Below are 11,900 nucleotides of genomic sequence, written 5' to 3' on the forward strand. Positions count from 1 at the left end.
AAGCATAGAGGGAAAGAGAGTGGAAATAAATCGCACGCATCATTAAATAGTTCGCTGTCTTGTTAATAGTTACTGAGTGCATGAAATCAATTAAAACTTACATGGACTTCTTCAATCCAGAAAATGCTGTCAATTACTGCTATGAGGATATAAACGGAAACACTATTATTAATTTTTGAATTGATATTAATTTTTCTGTCATGCGTGAATAAAAAGTGGGAAACATAATAAGCTAACTCTACAATCTTTATTTTTCTGTTTTACCAGCTACTCGACTTCCATCAAGAACATACCCATTAAAACATTCAGAGAAAAAGAGAGAGAGAGGGAGGGGGAGAGAGAGGAAAAAGAAAGGGAGGCAGTTATTGCGTATAAAAAAAACATAAACAAGAATCCACATTACAAAGACTCGAAAGAAACTTCGAACTTCATTACAGATTGCACAAACTCTTTAAAATTTTATTTATTTATTTATTTATTTATTTATTTATTTATTTATTTATTTTGAAAGGTATTCTGATCAATGACAAGGTTACTACGCCTTTTTTTCAATTACTCTGGGGACGGTATAGGAAGTCCGCCTTCACTAAATACATAAAACTGCACTGCAAAAAATAAAGAAACTACTTTTGGAGACAGTAAGACACCGTACACATTACCAACACTCTTTGAGCACCTCCAGATGACACATATTCACCCTTTATAGATACTGTGTTTTTGAAGTTATGTCCCAGATGTATTTGCAAAATGTGCCATCAGTTTGTTTTCGAATTGTCTGTTGAGAAGAGGTGTTTTAAATATATAATACTAGATACTGTTTTCAGAGGATTAACGCTTTTGGACACATGAAGCACATTTTATAAACACTATTTGATGAATTTTTACCCTCAATATGTTTAAATTGTGTTTTATTTTTTTTACAGCGTGTTTGTAAATCAGGAGACTATGTCCGTGAAACGGCATATCTGGTAACCTTAAGATGTACTACAGACGTGGGTTCCTGTCACCACGGCATGCCGCGTCCTCAGGTTGCGGATCGAGGAGAAGGTAGTGATGGGTAAATTCCCGGGAAGATATTTTTCGGGAATATTCCCTGGGAAGATTCCTGGGAAGATTTCCAAAATGGGAATTTTTCCGGGAATTTATGACTAATCACAAACAACATTGCATTCTACTACTATATTATAATTTCAAAGTTAAATTCGTTTTTATATCACAGTATAATATTACTGTTGTCCTCAGGGGAGACTTTAGAATGTATATGGTGAACGATGTTGTGTTATTTTATTATATTTAGAGAGTACGCAAAGTGGATATTTATTTACACTATGTACTACGAAAGTAAATATGTTTCAAAAATGGCATAGTAAGTCCACATACTTTTAAACCGCTAAACAGTTTAAATTTACATGTTGGTGGATTTTTCTAAACTTCTACTACTGATATTATGGCCAAAACATATGAAATGTTTAAATATTATGAACAATTACGTTGGGTAACTGCCAGAACACATATGTCCCACCATTTTCTCAAGATTTGCGTATAAAAAATGTATGTTCCCAATATTTGCATGTCTTTCCAGTGATTATAATTTTGCATGTAACATTGCCACACACGACTTTTCTTTCTGCCATTTCTCGAAATTCCATACGTTAATTCACATGTAAAAGAAGTTAGAGTACCTCTTCAGAATTCGAGTCAGAGAGAGGAGACTGACTGACGTCTATTAAAAACGGTGGTTCAGGCTTTATTAATAGTACTTCATTTTCTACATAATTCTACATTACTTTACAAAATGGTTTCTTTCCATCATTTGTAAATTAGCACTTTGCTACTTTCGGCGATTGTTTAACTTTGGCGGGTCAAATTTTGCACCTGCTTTTTTGTGATATTCTATTCCGATGTTGTTGTTTTATGTTTTCATAAGTTAAATTACGTTACCAACATTAAATTTAGAGAGCATTGCCGAGCAAGCGTTAGCGAGTGAAGGCGGATTAGCGCCCCGCAGGGCACGTTGTTTTCTATTTTCGTTACCAATAATTCACTTTCTTTTCTCATATAAATCACTTCGACTTACCTTTACGGTTTGTAGAAATCCTCTATTGCCCTAAAAATGTGTTCGATACTTTCTTGACTACTTAAACACCACTATCAACTCATTTCTTCCGTAAATCATCCTACTTTTTGCTAGTTTTGGCCCCCAATCCTAACAAATAACTCTACTTTTTAGTGCAAGTGGGAATGGAACTTAGACAATCATATTATTAGTTATATAAAGCAGTCAAAGAATTTTAAATTTTTTAACCTCCAAATTCTTTAAAACCTAGAAGTAAATCATAATATATTAAAATAATGTAATTAGTCATACGGTTCTTATAATTTGGAAGATAAAGTAAAGAAATGGAAATAAATTCTTTCCCGGGAATTTATAGGGCAGGGGAAAAACCCGGGAATATTCCCATTTTTTAAATTCCTTTCCACCGGGAATATTGCCACTGCCCATCACTAGGAGAAGGCCTCAAGATATAGAGGTTAGCTGCGAATATACTGAATAAGCAGTCGCGGACAGCCGACTAGGAGTGGTCCTCCAGCTTGGGGGTTTGGGTACGGCTAAGTCTCACCTTCTTCTAATTTACACCAATCGCACCAGTTTCAACATGGCCTCTTTCAAGATGGCGGATATTCCTTTTATAACTTTTAGCAGATCATATCTACCATCTCGTACCCATGTATGCTCATTTCGCGTCGCTACAATGATTAGTTTTAAAGAAAAACGTGCATTTTCTCACCATGTCCTTAACGTACTGACGTTCCTCATTTGATCTCTCTCGAGCCCTAGTGTCCCAACGTCTTTGACACTGCAGCTATAATTTTGTCTTTGCGAGTTTCCTGAGGTACTCTATCTATGTACAAAGTTTCATGAAAATCAGCCTCTGATAGATACTTAGGGTTCCGTGTAAGAATCTTCCGTATACTGCATACGGGTACGTGTGTTACATACGTCAGTTATATGTTATATACTTCAATTTGTATGTGAGATCTTACCGCCTATATGCAATTCTTTCGTTCATACGGAAACTTCGTATAGATGAAATAATATGAAAGTCTTATAAAACATACTTTTTCAGTTACACCTTTGCTGCAAGGTGTTACATATAATCAGTCATACATTAAGTCCAAAAACTAGAGGATTTACGAATATAACTTACGTTTAATGTACGGCACATATGTTTTCTTTCTGTATGTAGGAATGGAAAAAAAATAGAAGCACACTCGAATTGGAGATAAATTACTACAACTAAGTAAAATTCGAAAGAAAAAATTAGGAAAAATAAAAAGAAAAGAAAGTAAAAGAGCAAGAGCGAAATAATGTGTAGTACAGCTTTTTTTCTTATTCAGCTCGTATGACTTTTGGCATCTCAATATATTATCCATATGCCATACTATCTCACACCGGTAGTATAAGAGGACATGACTAGATATTGGGTTATCCGTAAAATAGAGTTTTGCAGCTTTCGAGACAGGTCGTGAAGGATAAAGACCGTATGTGCATGTAAAGATTCCACAACTTCTGGATTTCGTTACTGGTGGGAAAGATGCAATCAGCATTACACGCTCTTTCTTTCACTTCCCCAGATTGTCCCCGATACTCATTTTGAAGACGCCGGGAAAGCTTGAAAACCGTCAAAGTTTTACCTTGAAACTAGGCTAAAACTAGGAATTCCAGCTCCTATTGTGGATCGAACTCAGTATACAGGCAGCCAGACGCCTTATCGACTCATCGGTAGCACTACTAAAGACCAGATAAAGTGTTGCCGTGTCTGTGGTGCGAGAGATCCCAGGTTCGATTGTTGGTGGGGAACACTCGGTCGAAAAAGTGTAAAAAAAAAAATTTGAGGTCAGCCATCTTAAGAGAGGTTTCCCTCATTCACACCAGGCAACTGCCGGGATGGCACCTAACAGAATAATCCTAGACCACTGCACGCCTTCCCCAATTCTGAGAACCCTCGTGGTTAAGTATTTAAAGTATGCGTTTTCGGCGTGGGAGATCCGGGTTCAATTCTCGGTGAGAACTCATGTGGCTCAGATCACACTTAAAGCTGTAAGTCGACGTCTCATATATCCTCGCTGCTGAAAGGGACACTAAACTAAAAATCGAATTAAATCCAATCCTTTTCAATCTTTTCTTTTCCAATTCCTCAGGTAAATGTGACCACCAACGGACTGTGCCTGGCTAACATGGTCATTGATGCTGAAAAATCAGAAATCTAATTCTAATCCTAAAGTGTCGCTTTGAAATAAAAAGACGGACAGGAATGATGAAAGAAGCATTTAGGGTGAAACTTATAGTTTGTGGTTTTTTAAATAAATAAAACCTCATAAAAATCAGGTTAAATAAACACCCACTTAAAACTCAATTTTTATTCTTCAAAATTTATATCAAGGATTTTAAAATAAGGCAATACTTTTTAAATTACTATCATTTAAAATATAATGTTCGAAGATGACACACATATACCAGTCGATCAACTCATAGTGCTGAATAAAGCGCACTGAGAAAAAAAATCCGCTATCCGGACAGCGGTACATTGTATATACAAATATATGGAATCATTATGTTTACTACGGAACTCAGTACGGAGCATACGTTATTCATATGTTACATACTTTCTTCGCTTATATGTTACATCATGCCATTGTAAAATGTATGGGATCTAACAGTCTTCGGTTATATTACATAGATATATGTATGTTGCATACGTCTATATGTATGTGAGATCCTGACCACCTATACACAGTTCTTTCGTTGCTATATGGTACATACTATATTATTGCTATATGGTACATTATATATAATCTAATATAAATTAAATAAAGAGTGTGTTTGTCTGTGCGTCTGTGTGTCTATCTGTCTGTCTATGTGCAGCCTGAGGACCAGAAGTTGTACCAAGAGTTATCAAACTTGGGTCACGGGTACCTTGCTCCAGGCCGCAGACCAAGACGAAGTGCTTTTTTTTAAAAATTTCGAACCAGAGGGGTCTTATGGGGGACGTTTACCGGGACATGTAAACATAATAGAAAATTCATAGTTTTCGCGGTCGCTGAGACAAATGGTGAAACTCCGATCGCATTAACTTCCAAATTCACTCTATTCGGCTGCGAGCCGGTAGTGGGGGGATACTGAGACATGAAAAAATAATAAAAAACGACCGATATTAGTGTCAAATCCATAGTTTTCGCGGTCGCTGAGATCAATTGTTTAAAGTTCCATTTGCGATAGCTTTCAAAATCAGCTACCATTGTATGTGGGCCGGATTCACCTACGGGGGACGAGTACCAAGACATGTAAAAATAATCCAAAATAAACGATATTAGTGTCAAGTCTATAGTTTTTGCGGTCGCTAAGGTGAATGGTGATACTCCCACAGGCGTTGACTTCCAAATATAGCCCCCATGCGAAGAATGGGTATTTCAGCTTGTAATTAATGTGATATAGATATATAGTGCAGTCAAGGGCGCCGATTTCTCTGTAACTTTGGGGGGTCATTCATAAAAAATACATGTAACAATACATATAAAAATACATGGGGCCCACATGAGCTTTGAGGGGCCAGGACCCCTTCGGCCTGCCAGGATCGGCGCCCTTGAGTGTAATGGAACCACATGATACACGTATCAGTCGCTAGAAAGCAGCAAGTTGAAGAAAATGAAATACTTAAAGGTATATTTTCATGTGTAGTGTTAGAGAAAGTTCAAAGATTTTGATTTTATTTGAGTTTCGCGTCTTGCTCAACAGCGAGGCTAAATGAGACGTGAACCTACAGTCTTAACGTAGGATTCGAACTAGAGCTCCTGCCAGATATCGAACCCGGAGCCTCCCATGATAAAGGCCCGTACACTAACCGCTTATTCACGAATTTTGCTTGAGAAAATTAAAATGAACGTGCTTTTATACTCATATGAAGTATGTTGTTCATTGTCAATAGTAATTTATTTGCTGAATTATTTTTTTTTTTGGTACATTTTATATATAAAAAGTACTAGTATCACACACAACACACAAAATAAGTTTCATTTGTATGTCGTGGAATTTTCTCATTTAATATTGAAAACGGAAGGGTACTAAATTTTTATCATTTCCGACTTCAGTAGAAAGTTTAGAGTGAAGATAGAATAATCTGTGGCGCGAGTTGTTCTGGGTTCGATTTCCGGTGTGGACACTTGATCGTAAAGATGTAAAGCTCTATTCAGGTCAGCTACCTTCAGTGAGGCTATCCCCCAGGATTTTCTCATTCACCCCAGACAAATGCCGGGATAGTACTTAACATATAAGCTCCAGGTAGCTTCCACGCCTCCCCGGTTATTGTGATGGCCGAGGAACTCGTCAATTCTCATAGATGATGGGGTTAGATAAGTAATAGATTCCAATAATGACCAAAAATGTAACCTAATTTAATTTATAGCCTAATCTAATCTGTATTCGAGTTGTTTCCGAGGCAAAGTACACTATGCAAATCGAACCCGGGACCAAACTTGAAGAAAGCACCAATCTTAGCCGCTCTACCATCAATTGTCACAAGTTTCTGGAGAGATGAGCCTATGGATTTTTTTGTTTCAGAAATGGATTATTAGTTAAAATAGTGCATTTTCACAAACAAGAATTAGTTATTACTCACCATGTCCTTGTTGTTGGCTTGCTAGAGAATTGTTCAAACCATTTGTGCTGGGTACATTTGTTGACAAGTTGACATGTCTCCTATTCACCGTGGAATCCATGTTGCCTACAGGTAACTCCGTTGAGTATTATCTGAACTAAGAATTCTTTATGCGTACCGGACCATTCAACAAAGTATTAAACGTTTACGTAATCGTGAATAATCAACTTTTTTTTTACTTATTCTTTGTTCCTCAACAAGGGAAAAAAATGCTGTTTCGCTCGTTCTTCAGTTTGAGCGTCAACAGTCAGCGAAACGAAAGTGTTGCATCAAAGCATGTGAAGGTCGTTAATTCCCTTCTGTTTGTCACTGAGATAGAAGATGCGATTTTAATAAGGCTGGGGACTTTGACCTACTGATATGTTCTTTGTTAGTCTGTTTATTTTTCTATCTTTTTTTTTTCTAAAATTGCAATGAATCTTTTTGCACATTGAGAACATTAAGATTACATATCATTGACCCGTGCTGTCTCTTAGAGAAAAGCATGACTTACATAGACCTCAAACTATGTGTAATATGGTATCACGTCAAAGTTCCAAGGAATTTTTCAATATTTATTTATTTACATACGTAGATAGAGATGTTTGACCTTAACATAATTGAACTTATGTTGCTCTTCCGAGTTAATGGCTACCGAAATATCCATACAACGAGTAATAACGAGTAATAATAAATTATCCAACCATTAAGTTACCGAATATCAACTTTGTAACAAATGTAAAGTTCCGATAAAGAATAGTTTCCGGGTAACTGTCTTACATAGTATCTATGATGAGATATTTAGGTAACGGGCATGAACGACTTTGAAGTAGTGGGTATCACAAGTGGACAAAAAAAATGAAATCTTTGAGTTTTACGTCCCACGATTATGCCGGATAGGCTAAAGGAGACGGTGATGATGTGAAATAAATGAAAATGGTGGAACGAAGAAAGCGGAAGGAAACGGGAGTACCCCGAGAAAACCCACGCACACGGTGTTTGTTCACAACAAAGTTCACTTGGCGCGATTGGGATCGAACCAGGACCCCATGCGCCAGAGGTGTGCGCTCTACCACTGAGTCACCGCGGCTCCCCGCAAATGGACAATATAAAATAATTAGTGAACGGGTATGAATGATATTCAAATAGTGGGTATCGCAGATGGACAGGATAAGATATTTAGGTAACGGGTACGAATGATATTCAAATAGTGAGTGTCAGAAATGGACAGGACAAGATATTTATTTAACGGGTATAAATGATATTCAAATAGTGGGTATCATAGATGTACAGCATAAGATATTTAGGTAACTGGTATAAATGATATTCAAATAGTGGATATCGCAGATAGAGAGGATAAGATATTTAGGTAACGGGTACGAGTGATATTCAAAGAGTGGGTATCACAGATGTACAGGATAAGATATTTAGGTAACGGGTACGAATGATATCCAAATAGTGGGTATCAGAGATGTACAGGATAAGATATTTAGGTAACGGGTACGAATGATATTCAAATAGTGGATATCACAGGTGTACAAGAGAAGATATTGCGGATAGCGAATCCAAGTTTTCATTTGTGGATAGGAATAGCAAGTAGAAAGTTTTAGAAAAGAAAGCGGGTGTTCTTAAGATGCACGACTTCGGTATGCGTCGGTCCTAGTTTGTATTCCCGGTAAGATCACTAAAATTGTGTTTATCCAGCATCACGATTCAATTGCAAAGCTGGCTCAATTAAAACATATAAAACTCCAGTCCACAAAGCCAGTCCAGCTAAGAACCATTGTCTTGACTACGCATTACTCTGTTGAACCTACGCCATCTGGGGTGTGTGTGCATAGCTGTAGTACTAGTACTTCTTTATATTTGTTAATTAATTTTATCAATATTTCAAAGACGGGTATATAAAGAAAACTAAAATGGCTTCTTCATTATCTGTTTTTCCTGTAATTCGTCTCACCTTTGTGTGTGGAAATAAAATACTAAATATCGCGTATCAAGGACACTTAAAGTAGTGTAGTTCGCCATATGTTGCACATTTCAGCCTTAGGGCATCGGGTAATTTCGGGTAAAACGGACATAACTTTTTCAAAGCCTTAAAATATAAAGAATTTTTAAAGTATTGTGTGGTGAAAAAAAAGTATTAGGTTTTAAGATATATACTCTTCATAATAAAATGCTTTTTATGAAAAAATCAACTATATAGCCAAAACTATCAAATTTTGAAAATATCACATTGGCCATCTCACTCGAGGTCCCTGGGAAAAATGACCCATATAATACCGCAATAGTTGATCATTATGTTGAAGTTAAGAGTTATGAATGTTTACTTTTTGATCAAAGAACAATAATATATTACTTCTACAAACATTAGAGTTTCGGGTTGATGTATTTTTACGTCCCACAGTTATGCCTGTTAAGCTAAGGAAGACATGGACCTACTGATTATAGTGGAATTCGAACCACTTTGGTCGTTCAACTGTATCTCCATCGGAATGCAAACATTAGAGTACACGTAAAGTTCAACTTTTACAATTAATATATTGCATTATTAAGGAAATGTTGCTAGAAAGCTTAGGAATATTTTAAAACAGTAAATCATATACAAATAAGTTTTAAAGGCAAATACATCTGTCATTATTACTTTCACAAAAGGCAAACAAACATCAATAAATGTACAGAAGTATTCCAAGTTTCATGAAGCCGCGGTTTATAATGAACACATTGAATCCAATTGCCTTCCTTTCTGTGTTTTCTTTGTGTCCATCACAACCAACACATTAATTAGTAAGATGCATGAACCGGATTGGACTGGCCAATACATACAATGCCTTCCTCGAAGCTCGAGCTATTGCTGGATGAAATAAGTCGTTTTCTAAGAAACAGCTTATTCGAAATATGCTTAAAACAGCACTTAATCTTACCTTTACTGCTAGCACTTACGTACTTCATCTTTACTTTATGTTCTCTGAAAAAGTTAATACAGTGTCGTGAAGATTTGGTCTGTTACCTGCAGAAAGTCTGGCTAAAGATGGAACCGCTGAAATTACCTCCAAAACTTCTGCAGGAGCCTGTTGCACAAGACGCACTCGGCTGTGGTTCAAAGTTTTATTTATTTATTTATTTTAGTATCAGAAGCAGAATTTTCAGTGAAGTTCTTGTATGTTTCTTCAGGTCGATTAAGCCTATCCAAAACCGTTTCTGCATTTGAAGGTCCACTTGTAACTGGATTTGCAGCCTTGAAAAGTGTAGTCAAGCATGATGTGGGGATTGTAGGTATACATATCCATAGATCTAAATTCAAATATTCCATTTCCTATTATGCATTTCATCAAGATAGGCCCCTGACTTCGCGGTGCTGTCATGACGTTCACCCAAAACCTATATTGCATTGTCGTACCTCGTTGGAATTGCTGGAATGTTGTCTTTTCAATACTTAAGACGTAAAAATTTTCTTTGTACTGTGTAGTGGGAAGAAAATAGAAATTAATGAAAAAGTGCGAATTTTATAGTACTTTTTTGGTAAATCAATGTTTGTAGGACTATATCTTGGAAACGAGATCACGTGAAATAATTTCTGTGCACAATATGTAGGTACATCCATTAACTTTAAGTTGCGAAAACTTCAATTTTCATCACTTGATACTTTTTGTGTAATTAGAATAAATGTATGACGCTCTGATATTGTTTACCGTGGTAGGTAGAGAAACGTACAAAACACAATTCAAAAATTTGGTACTCTAGCGTTCTAAACGTTTTAAACTTTTAATAAAAAGGGTTTAGTTGGTAAAGAATTTATTATTTTTAAAAAAGTGTTTATTCCAACATATTCTGTGCGTTAAGCGGAGGGCCATGTTGCAGCCCAGCCTTTAAATTCCCCGCGCTTATATGGAGAAACAGCATACAGTAACTGGAAGTGTGGCAACGGTTTTGTGCTGTGTTGTCGCGTTCAGAAAGCTTGCAGCGCGGGGCTTACTTCATAAGAATGTAATAGGAAAAAGTATTTAACTTCTCATAACCTTTCACAACATCTTAATAATAATAATAACAATGTACGTATCTCAATGTAATCGAAATAAAACGTTGAAGTAACACATCCAAAAACTCATATCTTAATCTATTTAACTCATTCACTTTCGTCACTTGTTGACTCATCACAGCTCCTGCTATCTTCCTGGACACTTATTAACAATGGCTCCATTTCTACCTCAGGATCTATCACTATACGATCTTTCCAGCCTACGAACATAAAGGGAAAAAGAAATTTAGCTTTGGCAATCACGCGTTCACCCAAGTTGTTCTGCGATGAATTCTCCTACCGAATGTATTAGAAAATCCTGGATCCTTTGTTTTCTTCTAATGAAAGAAAACTATGCAATATGTAGGTTACGAGGGCTGTTTTTCCGTCTAATCACGACGCACTGATTACGTTCTCAACACTTCCTTTAGATTCGTAGGCGCCAAAAAGTTACACACCCACTCACGTCATACGTGTTCTTTTGAGTGAGATGAGTGAATGTACATTTTTCCTGAGTGTTTCTCGTGTTTGTTTATTGAAAAAAAAAACTGGATATTCCTTCCACGAGCGGCGGTATTACAGAAGGAGATGGCAAAATTTTGAGCGATAATGAAACTGCAGAACTGATGAATGACTCCGAATCGGACGGTTATGAGTTAGATAGTAATGAATAGTAATGACATTGATTATTCTGTGCTTAGTGGCGTATCCGGAAGTGAACAAGATGGTAACTCTATTTCAAGTGAACCTGAGGTTACGCCGGGAAAGAAAAAACGCGTCATTTTTATTTGAAGGCAGATTTTGATGTATCTTGGAGCGATAAAATTCCCTCCAAAATTGCAAAACCCTTGTTTAGTGGTATCCTGTGTGTGGTATCAAACTGCTAGGCTATCTACAGAGTATTCCCCGCATAAAGTGTTTCAGCGGTTTTTGCTGATGAACTTTTATAGTAAAAAAAAATGTTGTGTTGATATTAATGTCCCGTTCAGCAGCAAAGCTATATGAAACGTGGACCTACTGATTAGCGTGGAATCCAAATCACATGAGCTCCCACCGGGAATAGTAGAAAAAGAAATAAATCAATATCCAAAACAGCAGATTAAAAAAATACTAAAACAAAAATCTTGTTACTTCAATTGAAAACAATAAAATTTTTACACATGTGCTTATTCACATGTGCTTTGTAT

The 11,900-nt window shown here is 36.5% G+C and overlaps 1 protein-coding gene across 1 annotated transcript in view; it reads right to left on the reverse strand.

The window, feature by feature from the left end:
- Positions 1 to 7,023, reverse strand: part of LOC145681155 (DNA damage-regulated autophagy modulator protein 2-like) — an 80,754-nt gene extending 73,731 nt beyond the window's left edge. The window contains exon 1 of the mRNA XM_081752602.1: positions 6,678 to 7,023. Coding sequence (XP_081608728.1) covers positions 6,678 to 6,777 — 100 coding nt within the window. The 5' untranslated portion in view covers positions 6,778 to 7,023. The remainder of the gene's footprint in view (positions 1 to 6,677) is intronic.
- Between the last annotated feature and the right edge of the window lie 4,877 nt (positions 7,024 to 11,900).

The sequence above is a fragment of the Thermobia domestica genome, chromosome 3 (assembly GCF_964235325.1).
Source record: "Thermobia domestica chromosome 3, izTheDome1.hap1.1, whole genome shotgun sequence".
In the NCBI taxonomy this organism is placed as follows: domain Eukaryota; kingdom Metazoa; phylum Arthropoda; class Insecta; order Zygentoma; family Lepismatidae; genus Thermobia; species Thermobia domestica.